A 14,990-nucleotide genomic window follows, 5' to 3' on the forward strand; every position below is an offset into this window, starting at 1 on the left:
ATATGTTTATGTAATATCCAAATAATTCCACAAGCTAACTAACACAAACAAGCCAGGAGATTTTAAGTGCAGGAAATGGAGGCCAATAGGAGAAACAACTGAACACCTTCCCTTTGCTTTTTTTTCCCCTTTGCTTTTTAATTAAATGATAAATCTCAATATGAATTCATTAGAAGCCTGATAGCTCAATTAAGCTATGTTACTATATACTCTGGGGCAATGTTTCAATATCAGTTAACAGAGTTGGGATGTAACCTGAGCAGGAAATGTAAGCCAAAAGTTATATTCGACCTACCATTTGGGAGAAAAATTGCAATTAAGGGGGCACAAAAAGTCCCAATATCTACGGACTGTTAAAATTAAATGACAAAAAGACCATAATGGTTTCTCCTGTAGCAATAAATTCTTTAGATTCACACTATGCAGTAAAGCCTGTCAGTTCATTTTAATTTGGTTTTACCAATATCATATCCAACAGAACAGGAAAAAAAGAAAAGGAAAGAAAAGAAACTACCTTGGAAGAAAAGAAAAAAAGAAAGGTTATTGGAAGAAACATCCCCTTTGAAAATGAAAAGAAACTCTGGGTAAATCAGCAAAAGATGAACTTGGAGGAAACACGGGAAGGCCTGGGCTGTAAACCAAAGACAGTGACATCTACAGAACCCATACTTTGTATGGTCAACAGCATTTCGATTGGTTAAATAAATGTAATTTTTTTTCATTTATCCAACAAAAACTGAGTGCCCAGTATGGGTGGGTCAGGCATGGTGCTAGGCTGTGAAGACACAGCAGTGAGTGAGTTCAATGTCACTTTCCCCACAGAGCCCTCCTTCCCCCCGTATTTAAACTGTAAACACCCCCTTTCCCATTCTCACTCTGCATCCACATCACCTGGTGATCTTTTTAAAAACCTGAACTTCATCCCCATAGAGTCTGATTGGCCAGGAGTAGGGCCCATGCCCCATTTCCAGAAGCTCCCCAGGTTGAGACCCACTGCCTTCACCCCTTTCCATACACTGCTTTTCTTCCCAGCATCAAGCACCTTCTAACACAGGCCATAACTGACATGGTAAAAGCCTCCAGTCATTAGACTGGGACCATCTTGGGGCAGGGATGTGTGTCTGTTTGGTTCACTGTTGAATCCCCAGTGCCTGGAAAGAGTAGGTGCCTAATAAACATCTGTTGAGTAAATTTAATGAAAAACAACATGAATTCTCCCCTCAGGGCCCGTACAATTACTGGGGAGAGAGAAAAACAGATAGTTAAATAAATGGAAAAAACCACAGCCGTGGCAAGTATTAACTGTTCTATAAGAGCCCATTAACAGGGGAATGTGACCAAGTCTGGGGCATCAAGGAAGTGACACTGGAAGAAATGAAATGAAGCTGGGGGACAGTGTTCTGAGAGAGAGAAGAGGGCATGTGGGGAAAGGGAGGAGGAGGAGGAATGAGGCTCTGCCAAGGGGCTGGGGATGGAAAGGCAGGTAGAGCTGGACCAACCCCACCTTCTTATTGTATGAATGAATTATGAGAAGCCTCCAGGGTGAGTTCAACTAGGATGGTGGCATGGTCCTATTTTTATCAGTGGTGCTGTGGATGACTTCCATCAATCTGTCAGGGTGCTGGAATATATATAGGACATGTGAAATCCATTCCAGATCTCTACCCATCAGTTCCCATCCTGGGCATCCCTAGAAATGCAGAAAAAGCAGGACATGCGCCCTAACATACCTACCAGGGCAGCCTCTAAGCAACAGACTAGATGCTCCTCCTCCCCTTATGGATGCCTCCCCTTCTCTAATTCCCAGCCTCCATATTCCACACCTGGGGCCACTCTTTCCCTGAGCCCAGGGCCCAAGTCATTTGGAGCGCTAGTCAGTCAAGAATAACTAGCATCACAGGCCCACATGACAATACCAGAAAACTTTATATTTCTCATTAAAGTATTGATATGTATTATAAAACCCCAGAAATCTGAGTTAGCAACAAATACCAGAACTCTGATGCAAACTCCATGGATGCAACTACCCCTTATATCCGGAGCCCTTGGGGAACTCGCTAAGCTTGGTACATAAGCTTTCAAATGGAGAGCTTATCTTAGGGGCACCAAAATATTTTTATTTTAACCATAGGGTTCAAAAAAGTTACAAAGTTCATTATTTGTTCCTCTACTTTCTGAAACAAAGGCCAGCGTACATAAGAGATGGCTCACGGTCAGCGCTGTACCATGGTATATAGTTTATCAAATATTTACAGAAGCTCTGGTTGGTGACAGGCACGGTGTTAGGTGGCGGGACTCAAAGGCACGCTTCTGGGGAGTCCGTAGGACACACTCGGGCTCTGGGCCAGCTGCTCTTAAATTGCAGTGCTTCTTTACTTCTTCTGCGTGTTACATTTTATCACTTCCTGGCCTGCTTCCTTCCATTTGGGTTGCCAACTGTCCCTTCCTTCCCAGCTCTGCCTGCAAGAATCCCTCTCTCTTTAAATTGACTGCTTTGAATCTGCTGTGGGCTGAGAAACCAGATTACCACGCTGGTTAGAACTGTCTCTTCTCCAGTAAGAGTAAATAAATTCTAGGTGAGAAACACAAGTGATACCCTATAAATCAATCACACTATTGTTTACGTGTGTGGTCTTCATGACATCAGTTCCAGCTGTGCAGAAGCAGTAGGATGCCGTGGTGAAGAACACAGGTTCAGAAGCCAGACGGCCCTCGGTTTGTGTCCCAGCTGTGTGCTCTTAGGCAAGTCACTTTTAAAGATTCTCTGAACTTTGTTCTGCATCTCAAATGAGTATCTTCCTGCTAGGGTGGACATAAAGATTAAAGAAGATACTGCCCATTACCCAGCACACAGTACACTCTCAAGAAATATTAGTTGCTATCATCATCATCAACTGGGCTCAAATATGTCAGTGCCAACAGGATATGGCTTCAACAGTGCCTGCCACAGGCAACTTCCCCTAACCACAGTCCCGTTTCAGGAAGCAACTTTAGGCTGTTCTTTGCAAAAGGATGGCCACCAATTCAATCAAGAATGACAATGTGACAGGGCAGTCTTTCAACTGATGAGGTCACCACCAGACCCAGAGACATGGCCTGATAGGAATGGCTCTCCCCCGAAGGAGTAAGGATCCCCAGTAAAGCCAATCAGGCTGGTTTCCTCCAGGGCCTGCAGGAGAGAATTCAGGAAAGACTGGCCAGTAGTTGGCAGACACACCCCGCGACAGAGATGCCAGTCTGGGGAGAGATGAAGGTCCAGAGCGGGAAGAAAGGAGCAGACCCAAGTTACTGTGCTGGGTCCTGAGAACTTACTGGAACAGTTCCAGTTGTTTTTGTTCCATGTCCCTTCACAATAAATCCTGTGACTTAAGGTGGCCTGAGTGATATTCTGCTCTTTGCAACCTAAGGGCCTGTCAAACCAGCCCATTCATACAAGGTAGCCTTCCAAAGATCACCCTCAACCGATGAGGCACAGAAGTCACTTGCAAAAGCAGTAACGTGCATTCCTAGAGCAGTCATCCAGGGAACTTGGGGGATGCAGAGTCAAGGCAGTGCCTGACTGCCCCAGAGACCACCCTCCACCTGCTCCCACCTCTGCCCCAGGCCACCTGCAAGCTCCAAGGCCCCATCTAGGTCTTTCCACAGCCCACAGAAATAATGGCTAGCCTTCCAGGGCATCTACCACAATTTTCTGGGGATTAAGTATCAAGAAAGAGGTGAGCAGTTATTTCTGTGGCTTAGTAAAGAGCCAAGTTATGAAACTAAGCAAACCTCTGTGGTTGATTAGAAAATGGCAGCAAGATGTTTTTTAATAAACACCACCACCTTGTAGAGTACATCAGTGTTTAAGAGGTTTTGCATTACAAGCAGTTACGCACTCTACCGCCTTTCAATCTTTCAACGGCCCTGTGAGGTGTTATGATCCCCACTTACAGATGTGGAAACTGAGGCTGAGAGGTTCAGCACCTAGTCCAGGAATGTGTGTGGGTCAGTGACTTCCCTGGTCCAGGGTTATCGTCCTCTCCTAAAGGGCTTCACAGAAGACAAGAGGGTACACAAAACGAGGAAGTGTTTCTCCACAAATCTTATCGCTGCTCAAAGCAATTACAATGGGAAGAAAGTCTAACTAGGCGTAAACGGTTTGGTTCACTTTGTTTTCTGTCTTGGTTTTTTGTTTATTTGTTTTTCTTTTTCTTTTTTATTTGGCCACTCAGCGAGGCTTGCGGGACTTTAGTTCCCAGACCAGGGATTGAACCCGGGCCCTCGGCAGTGAAAGCGCCAGGGAATTCCCTCTGTCTTGGTTTTTAAATCACTTAGAATAGTGCCTCATTTGCACTTAGAATCCCAGACCTGACCTGGATGCCCCAGAGGTAAAGCCACTTGTCTCAATTCACCTGCAAAGGACCAAAGACTCAACAGCCAAAGAGAAAAGAGAGGAGGGCTTTGAGCAGCTGACACAATTAACTTAAAAAACTGACACCTACCCAGGTTAGGCCCCCAGATTCTGAGATCCCAGGAGAGGCTGTAGAACGCACAGAGGAAGCAGTCTGCTCAGTAAAGAGACACACTGAGGTTTCTGGCTCCAGCAAAAATGAAACTTCAAAGGGAACAGAGCTGTGGGAGCTTCAAAGACCCCCCTCCCCCGCCCACCCCCGCCGCAGGACCAATTAACACCTACAGATGTTTATCTAAGCAGTCATTTCATGCCGGCTACTTCGCTAAATGGGTGCTCAGACTCACCTCAAAAATTGCTATTCCTCCAAAAGGGATTGGGGGGGGGGGAACAGGAGAGAGGAAGTGCTGTGTTTTCTGAGAGAGAGACCTTAGTCCAGAAGAAAACAAATCCTCAGTACAGTGAAACTCATCACAGACTTATGTATAATAAAAGGAAAGATGGGAAACAAATCTCTTACTAAGAAAATGCAAATCAACTACGGTACAGCCATAAGTTACTAAAAAGAACCGTGCAGCCATTAAAAATCCTACTTTACTATTTTAATAGGATTTTCCTCTTTAGTAGGAGAGGAAGAGGCTCTGAGATAATGTTAAGAAAAAAGCAACATGCAAAAATACATTTAAAGTCGGACTTTAACTTTATAAAACCAACAGACTAGAACGGCCAGGAGTTTGTTTTGTTCACTCCCAGCTCCAACACCTATGTGTCTGGCACAAACAAGACACTTAAGGAAAATGTGTCGAATTCATTATTTACTATTAATTAAATAATAATTAACATATCTATACAAGGTACTTGGATATGCAGACACAGAATGACATAATCACTCGCAGAGGTGTATATGTGGGTTATAACAGGCCAACTACTGAAGTTTAATAATAGTGGTTAGCTCTCATTGTCGGGACTAGAAAAGAAATTTATTTTCATATTCATCTCTTTTGCATTTTCCTAATTTTCTGCAGAGGCTCTGTACAATTTTTATAATTTTTTAACCACTGTTTTTCTACAGGGAGCCTCAGGGCCTAGCAGCAGTGGTGTGCTACACTCCAGAAACCTGGCCCGTTTTGTCCGAAATGGAATCTTCCAGTGGGTCTCCCATTTCTACAGGGTCACACCTTATACCTGGGGCAACGGTCACTCCTGCACCACCTCATGGGTTCACTGACACCTAGTACAGGGCAAACCCTGCAAGGTGCTAGCAGGAGGGCAAAGGTCACACATGATTCACTTCCTCACTTTTCTGAGAAGAGCTCTAGGGGAAAATGAAAGGCAGAATCTACATAGTCAAAGTTATAAGCTGAAGGAGTTCGATGCTTAAGTGTCAACTCAGGGCCATCTTAATCACATCTCTTAGCCAGATTTTTTCCTTGGGAAGCATGTTTATAAAGGAAAGCAGGAGGGGAAAAAAAAAAGATATGACATACAAACACCCAAATCACACTAAACTCACTGATACAAAACTGTGAACAGGTAGAAATTTTGCTTGATCCTTTAAGGTGGTAACATTTTTTAGAGGAAAGAGCGTTGTCTTCGACATCCAAGATGCCTGGTTTGAACACCACCATTTCCTCACCAGATGTGACCGTGGCTCCTAACTTTACCCCCTCGCGACCTACACTCCTATCTGTAAAGTGGGGATTTTACACACTGTTGTCGAAAGGCTTAAATGAGCTAATAAAGGCGACTTCAGATAAGACACTGGACAAATATCTTGCAGTTTTGAGGGAGTCCCTGTGCATTAAAGGAACTTGGGCACAGACGGAAGAGCTTTGAAGGAAAACCAATCAGTCATTAAGCTCATGGTGTTCACGTCCAAACACGAACACTCCCAGGAGACCGCAGTATCTAGTGACCGCTGAGCCTGACGGGTTCCCTCCGAAGAGGCTGTGTGGAAAAGTGACGGTCACGAGGGAGCAGCGGGCCTCAGAGAAATGAGAGGAATGGGAACCAGAAAACCTGGACTGTAGCCTCCGTTCAGCTACTTACAAGCTGTGCAGCCTTGACAATCCACCTCACCAGAGCTGGCCTCAGCTTACAAACCTGTAAAATGGCCTGACGAGACACCTGGCAAGGTGACTGTGAGCAGAGCAGCCGGGCCCTATCAAGCACAACCTTTGGTGTGACCTTAGTGTACTCAACGTCATTATCAGCAGGTGTTTCTAACAGCGGGTTCTGGGGAGGCACATCCACAGGCCTTTGGACAAAGAGAACAAGCACCACCTGAGGGCGTGACAGCTCCCCTTTTGGCCAAGTCGGTGCCACCCAAAGCTGCTGTCACAGTCAGGGGGACCAATGGTGGCCTCCCACTGGTGGGGCCCACCCAAGCCTTCGTAGCAAGCCATCCTCTGAAGGACAAAATCCTACAGGCTCCCAGCTCAGGTCACAGATTCCACTTTCAACCGTCATTTTTTGAACTAGACTCAATCAACTTGCCAATGTCCCTAGAAGTAGCCCACAAAACCTCAACCTTTAGGGATTCCTTGTAAATGAGGCTCTCAGGAGCCCTCCAGAAAGCAAGTTCAGAGAAGGTGAGAAACTTGGGGGCGGGAGGGGCACAGAAAGAATTAGAACCTCAGTGCAAGAAGACGCAATTGCTAACTTCAAAATTCATCTAGGGCTGGCCCTAGCTTTATTTTAAAACTGTGCTTGGGCTTCCCTGGTGGTGCAGTGGTTAAGAATCCGCCTGCCAGTGCAGGGGACACAGGTTCGAGCCCTGGTCCGGGAAGATCCCACATGCCGCGGAGCAACTAAGCCCGTACACCACAACTACTGAGCCTGCGCTCTAGAGCCCGCGAGCCACAACTACTGAAGCCTGCATGCCACAACTACTGAAGCCCGTGCGCCTAGAGTCTGTGCTCCTCAACAAGAGAAGCCACAACAATGAGAAGCCCGCGCACCGCAACGAAGAGTAGCCCCCAATCGCTGCAACTAGAGAAAGTCCACGCACAGCCACGAAGACCCAACGCAGCCAAAAATAAATAAATGAAAAAAAAGAGCACACATGTGTGTTAAAAAAAAATGAAAAAACAAAACTGTGCTTATGTGGTTTATTTTAGAAATGCTTTTGTGCTATCATACACCTGTGGGGGAAAAGGTGCTAATATTTTACATTTAAAACCTGAGAAGCACAATTTCCAACTTTCATTCCTCCAAGGTTCCCTGTTGGATCACGAACTCGCTCAAGGTGTCTGGGAATATAGTTCGGGAAAATGGGGAATCAATATATCATCATTTACTTGTGCACATTTTCTTTTTGCTATAAATGCATTTGAATTCAGCTTATCATTCAGTGAATTCACAGCCTATTCCCAAAATTCACTGGAGCCAAACTGAAAAGTCCCCAAAACTCCTACTTAGACTAAACAGCACCGGGGACCTCCACCTTAGTTGGCAATGAAAAGAAATATGTAAGCCCTAGAGCAAAAGTTCTCAAGTTTGGCGATGCCCTTAGTAGCGGCTGTGTGTCAACCCCTAAAACTAGATGACAAATTATGCATGTATGTGCTTTCTTTTTTCACAAAGTTGGTCCAAAGTCTTTATCAGCTTCCCAAATGATTCCAAGAGAAATCCCATAAGAAACACCATCAATAAGGACCTTCCAGTGGCTGGAGAGCTTTCAGGTGTGTCTGTAATTAAAGATGGAATACTGTAGGTCAAGGAGAAAAAGTCAGAAGGCCTGCTTTCTAGGGCTACCCCTGCTACTAAACAGTTTTCTGACCTTAAGCAAATCCCTTTAACAGTCTATCCCTCAGTTTCCATGTCTGTAAAATTAGGATGTTTGGAAGTTGTATGATCACTTACCTTCAACACCCTTAAGAACACCAGGATTGTGAGGTACGGCTTCAACAAACACAGGAGAAGGTGTCCAAAAAGCCTGCACAGAATCCTGCCTGTTCCCAGAAGAGCTGCTTAAAATATTCTCCACCGCTTTCCTCAAAGGGGTCAAAGATAGAAGCCACCTCTCATTTCCTTCTTTTTCTTCTATTTCAGAAAGCCAAATTTGAAGTTTCACAATAATGCCCTTTGAAGGGATCTGCACTATGAAGTTCATGCAAAAATACGGTAATTCTGTAAGGGTGCGTAAGAAGCTCAAAAGATGTAAAATAGAATTTCTCTAAAGCCTCATTACAAATCATGTAATCACTGCAGCAACTTATTTTAGCCAGTGTCATCTACATCTGTTAATATATGTAACTGATGAAAATTAATTACGGGTGTCATAAAAATGGATGTTTTAATATAATCCTGGAAGTCTGGGTCAAAAATATTGCTCTATTACAAGAGAAAAGTCTTTTCCTTCATTCCATGCAGTTCTCCTATACCTTTAGTAGTAACTGTCTGTTTTTCACAAAAGTGAAGTTGAAACAGAAGTCCTCAACTAAACATTTATTGTCACATAAGGCTAAATTTCGCTAAAAGCAACTTTTTTTTTAGTTGATACACTTGTACATATTCTATAGTATCCTAACTTGACCATGATACCATAAATTTTCAATCTAATTATCAGACCCCCTAAGTCCAAAGCAAGGTTATATGTGGTTGTTTGTGGCAGCAAATTAAACTGAAGGCTTTTCATAGGCACTTGCTAATAAAGAAAAGTAGATGAAAACTGATCCTGTTTTTATAAGCCATTATCAAATGAACGCTTAGAGAACCCTAAAGCAGTCGAAAACCCATTCCACCAAAGGATAAACTAAGGTTCAAGGTGATGAATCAAAAGTCACACCATTAGATAGTATGAGAAGTCAAACTTAGATGACTTCTATAGACCTAACTGCAATATCCTCCTCTAAAACCCTGGGAAGAGATTAGCATTTGATTGAAGGAGTTCTGCGTCTGACACACGCACAGCTGACTTACAGAAAACATCAGTATAAATAGCAAAGTACAACAGTTGTGCTTACTTCAGAGCACAAGACAGGTTGCCTGCTATGTGAGCATTCTCACCACATTTCAGAGCTCATTCATTCTTCATATCTTCCAAAGTCAACCACAGAGGCAAACATGTTTGCAAGCACCATTTCTCAGAGATAAAGCGTTCAGATAACCCAGTGAGAGGAAGGAGTTAAAACTCCAGGTGAAGCAGGCTGATGAATATAAACGTTCTGCAACACCATCCCGTCCTATGAAACAAGGTTAGAGCTGGAAAGTATGCAAAAAAGGAATGAAGAAAATCCAGAAGTGACTCTGAAAGAAATCCCTGCTCAGGAGAAAGAGGCAACTTGCTTTCCTCACTAAATGCCACTCTTCAGATGAGACTCAGTCCTGAGGGCCTGACCCCTTGTGGTCTTTAAACATAAACCAAAACAAGGGCGTGGGTGTCTGATTTCTTGATGCAACGACAAAGAGGTCAAAAATTAGTGAAATTTAATTAGCAAAAATTAAAGTTTCTTGGAAACCAACCCCTCCTTCCCTTATTGCCAAAAATCTCTAGAAAAACCTTCTGCAGAGAATGTAGACGATTTATTCTGGGACTAGGAGAGTAAAGCAGATATGACTGTTGTATGGGATTGAGGGTGTTTCCCAAATAAACGTATAATTCAAATTTCTTAAGATCTCCCCTCCAGCTCCTTTAGAGGAATGAAGACCATCATGATCCTTCTACAAAATTCGGTGAAACTGCTTGAGAAGACACTGAAAGGTCAGACTTCATCTCGAGTTACTCCACCATAAACCAGACAAAGAAATTCCTCAAAGGCTATGAGCATTTTTTTCTTACAAGCACCCACAGGAATAGGTCAATGTAAATGTCGTGTAAACAAAGCGTTCATTACTAACCACAGTTTGTTTCTTTTGTGAGAAAATTTTAATCCATGGCAACTGCACCCAACATTCACACATAACTGCCCCCAAAGCAGCGGAAAATTTAGATTCATAATTGACCCTACAGCCTCGGGCTTTGCTTATGCTCGAAAAGCAAGAGGCGTTGGGGTTTGGGGAATCCCAGTGTTTGATACTTTCTCCTTCACTGTCTACAATCAAGTACAGGAGGACTTGAATTTCCCTTCCAATCACTCCTACAGAGGCCCGAGTGTCTGAGGAAATCCACAGACAACAATCAAACCTTTCATTTCAGGGTCCTTTCCCCACCATGCCCCTTCCTGTTCCAATCAGGTCTGCAAAGCGTTTCCCCTATTCTGCATTTCATGAATCAATTGCAAAACCCGCCAACCTCTGCCAGTTCCTCTTGTACTCAGCTGAGGGGTTCCCCTTCCTCCCTGGATAGCACAAGGCTGCTCTGGTTTTTAACTGGCGTAACGTGGAAAGGCACTGTAGGAGCTCACTAACTCTTTCACAGCCAGACAGAAGTGAGAGAGTCTGGGGCTCCCACCCCATCGACGAGGAAACGGACCCTCCAAGCTCAGGTTAAAGCCGATTCGTAGAAACTAGTTTTGACCCCAAGCCCAGTGTGTCAGTTACTGTCACTGGGAAGGAAAAGGAAGAGTGAGAAGGTCTACAAAGTCCCCAACTCAGTTACTTAGCAACTGGACAAAACTTGCTTCACTCCAGAGGGTAAAGAGGCATCTCACAGCCCATTCAGAGAGTAACAGTCTCCGATTTACATGCAAATTGATAAAGACAAAAGGGAAAGGGAAATCTAAATTAGCAACTGGAGTTTACAGCAGAGGGGCTGAGGCCCAGATTTTTTAAAAACAGCTTCTCCTAGGGAGGCAGGATATATACATGCCAACAAACACACATGAATGAATGCATGCATGCATGCATGCAAGATCACAGGCCCTAACCAGTTTACAGTCTCCCTTCATAGAAGTCAATGCCATCTGGGAGTAGGGAAGAGCCAGGCACAGAAAGTTTAGTAGCTGAAATTAAAGGACTTCCACTGCTAACACAAATTTAAGGTTTGCGGAAAGATGCCAATTGAAGGGTGGGAAAACTCCGGGGGAAGCTGCTCCCCCTGCCCGTGAGAAAAGCAAATAAAGCATCAATCTTGGGGTAAGATCCCCAGACTGTGAGTGGATTCAGAGCCTCTCGGGTCCCTAGACCCTCTCACAAACACCCTCCTGGATCCACTGGTGAAGTGCAGTTTCCAAACTCAGATCAAACCCACACCCTTCATAGAACACACATGACCCTGAAGGTTTTCCAAGCAAGAGGGAAACATGGTCACCTACTTGGCCCAGGAAAGTGCTCCAGGATTTTCCCTTAGCCCGAGGAGCTCAAACTCTGGGTCCTCAGCGCCAAGCTACACACCAGAAGCAGGCTGCTCAGTCCCAGGCTCAGAGCAAAAGGAAAAGGACCCGAGGGGGGGGGGGGGGTCCCCTGCCCCACCCCCATCTCCCAACTTCACACCTGGACCAGGTGGGCAGGGCCCAGGGCTGACCCGCTGAGGCCCATCAGCTAAGCCACTTACTTCTCATACTCGGTGTTGTCTCTGTCACAGCGAGAATCCTTGTGCTTTTGCCAGTCTTTGCCATGCTTGCAGGTGGTGAGAAGCACGACGTCTTCCCCGTTATGGACGTGATATAAGGCATTCCTGGTGTCTGACCCTATCCCTGTCAGGTACCTCTTCCCCTTGAAGACTAGCATGTACTTCCTGAGAGGAGGGATAGTGTTAAACTTCAAAAAACCCCTCTCCCCTCCTGTCCTGGGATGATCCTTAGAAAAGAGGGGAATAGAAACATCAAAGTTGGGTCGGAAGTTTTCAGTACTGATGCTGGCTTTGGCCAGCATCGCCTGGCCGATGTCAAACCCCACATCCTCGGTGTAGTCAGGCCAAGTGCCAGAATATAAATTAAAAATTAAATGATTCCTACCACTGTTCCACAAGTGGAGACTCTGCACTTTGGATCTCAAATTGTGCACATACTGAGGTGACAACTGGTCTCTGTCTAAAGTATCCAGACTCAGGACAAAGAGGCACGCCTGGCTGGGGTCCGAGGTGTAGAACCTGGAGCCCTCGATGGCCGCTAGAATGTTTTGGTAACTTTCGGCGATTTTCTCCCCTTTTTGCTGCGGGTATACGTAGACTTTGAAGCCGTTTTTCTTGCAAAGGGTGAAATCGAAGCAGGACTCCATGCGACACTTCTTGCCTTTGTAGATGCTCGAGTTGGCGTCTCGCTTCTGCCGTGGGGAAATGTGCACACTGGAATCCTCGTTTTCCAATTGATCCCAAGGAACGAAGGGGCGCAGAGCGTCCGGGAAGCGGGGCCAGAAATGATCCGGACTCGGGTGGTGCAAGCCATTCCGACGGCTGTGCTCTTCTCTCCGGCTGTGGCTTCTCGATGCCCTAAACTGCAAGCCTCCGAAATAAAACAAAAGGGCGAGACAAGAGCCGGCTGAGAGCAGGATGAAATAGCGTTTTTTGGCCTGCATGTGTCCTGCCTGGGTCAAGAGGATTGTAAATAAACACAAGAATCACCCAAGTTTCCCAATCAACACTTTCAGCTCCAGTCCGCCATCTTCCCGCCTGTAAAGACTTCAAACTCTCCGCTCCCACCTTCTCTGGATGCCTTTCCCCAAGCCGTGGACTGATCCAGCGCATGTGGGCGATTTCTTTAACTTTCTCCCCTTCGGTCTTTCATCTTTGGGTTGCACAATAGACGGGAGAGAGCGGGGCTGAATATTTCGCACCCAGGGCGGGCGAGCAGCGGACTGTAATTCTCTTGCATGCAACAAGACGGAGGAAAAGAAAGAGAGGGGAGAAAAAAAGCTCCCGATGCCCAATCAATGACAAGACGAAGTGATTTCCTTGCCTCTCGGATTCCTCTCTGCGCCGTGGAAAACGAGCCCTGGGAAAGCAACTTCAACTCATCCACACTCCGGGGCAGAGCACTCCGGTTCCAACAAGTCAGCCGATCTCCGGGTTCAGCCGGCTAGTGCATCTTGCAGCTGGGGCGCCGTAACCTCACAAATCCCTGCATCTCTCTTTATTCCCTTCTGCAGCGGCTCCGAGACTCCGGCGGTGTTTACTCCTGCGCTCGCGGGGCCGGCCCCCGGGACGCGCGGCGGCCCGGCAGAAGGCGGCGGCGCTGGGTGACGGCGGCGGCGCGTCCTCCCCGCGGGCAGTGCCGGCCCCAAGCGGCGCTTCCGAGGCCCCCGCGCGGTTACTGCCGACCGCCGCGTTCGGTCGCCGAATGTTACCCGGTTCTGAATGTTACACTTACACATTCCATTCCCGACACGACAGCGCTGACCTCATCCATCCACGCAGCCCGCGCTGCCATTGGCCGAGCGTCACGTCCGGGGGGGGCGGTGCTTCCGCTGCGCCCATTCATAACCCCCGGCCACCGGCAGAGGCGCCGGCGCGGCGCGGCGCGGGGGGTGCGGGCGGCGCGCGGACCCCGGGGCGCTTCTGCCGGGCCCCGGCGGGCGGAGCTGGGGGCGGCCCAGTGCGAGCCCCGTGGCCCCTCGGCTCGTCCCGGCCGGGACCCCGGCCTGGGCCGCACCGCCTCCTGCTGCTGCGCCGGGAACCAGCGCCTCCCAGAGACGCCCGCTGGCGCGCGACGGCTGGGGAACCAGGGAACCGGGGACTGGCCGGCGCTTCCCGGGCCCCGCTGCTCCTGCTGCCCCGGGCGCCCTCGAGAATCCCGTCTCCTCGGCTGCCTGTCGGCAACGCCTCCCCGAGCCGGCGGCTGGGAGTGTTCGGGTTCCTGGAGAAGGATGCTCGAAAATTGGAGCAGTGGGGCGAGCCCAAGGGATGCGGAAGGAAAGAAAGACTTCATAGAAAGCGACCGCGGACCTTACGGATGCCTCTCCCCGCCCATCTTCGACTCTCTGAGGCCCCAAATTTTTCCTTTTTACAAAGCATTAAAACAGGTCCCTTATTCCCTACATAGCCCATCCTTTTTTTTTTCTCTCTCTTTCCCCAAGGAGACACCCCAAGCCCCAAGAATAAAGAGGAAATATTACAATCAAGAGGAATCATTACAATCCTTCATGTCTGTCGGTGCCCTAAGAGAAGACACCTATCCCAAATCCTCAATAACTTTCCGCGCATCCTTCCCTCGCTTTCCGAAGCCCCTTGTCCGTTCTGTAGAAAGCTTCCAAGAGATCAAATACAGTGGAAGAAAAGAGATTTTCTAATAGCTGAGGAGAACCCTGTTAATTTAAGCTTTTCCCAGCACCTAGTGATGTTATTCTCTTTTGCGCGTGGTGGGGTGGTGGTTTTTAAGGAGCTGTCTCTGAGGGATGGATGACTAGTAGAACTGCCAGCTGTCCCAGCTGTAGATGAGAAACTTGAGGCAGGAAATGACCTTCTCTACCATTAGTACAAGATGGTTGGTCCACCCTTCAACTGCCCTACCACACCCCAACCCCAAGCTCCCCCCAGGGAGCCTCACTGGACAAATCAGATAAAGAGCTGGAGTCCCCCTAAAGGTCTTCCAAGACCACAAAGATGTGCTCACTCCCAAACAGTATTTCTGGTCCAAACCAAGCTCTCTGGCCTCAGAGCCTGAATTCTGCTCTACAGAGAACACCACCCACCCTCTTCCCCAGCCTAAGTCACAGGGGCCTGGCCAAGCTGGACAAACAGTTGCCTAGGGCAGCAAGCTGTTTAGTGATTGTTTATTAT

The 14,990-nt window shown here is 47.1% G+C and overlaps 1 protein-coding gene across 1 annotated transcript in view; it reads right to left on the reverse strand.

The window, feature by feature from the left end:
• Positions 1-13,487, reverse strand: part of EXT1 (exostosin glycosyltransferase 1) — a 291,690-nt gene extending 278,203 nt beyond the window's left edge. Inside the window, exon 1 of the mRNA XM_061171410.1 lies at positions 11,829-13,487. Within this exon, the coding sequence (XP_061027393.1) occupies positions 11,829-12,790 (962 nt within the window). The 5' untranslated portion in view covers positions 12,791-13,487. The remainder of the gene's footprint in view (positions 1-11,828) is intronic.
• Between the last annotated feature and the right edge of the window lie 1,503 nt (positions 13,488-14,990).

This window comes from Eubalaena glacialis, chromosome 17 (genome assembly GCF_028564815.1).
Source record: "Eubalaena glacialis isolate mEubGla1 chromosome 17, mEubGla1.1.hap2.+ XY, whole genome shotgun sequence".
NCBI classification, from domain to species: Eukaryota; Metazoa; Chordata; class Mammalia; order Artiodactyla; family Balaenidae; genus Eubalaena; species Eubalaena glacialis.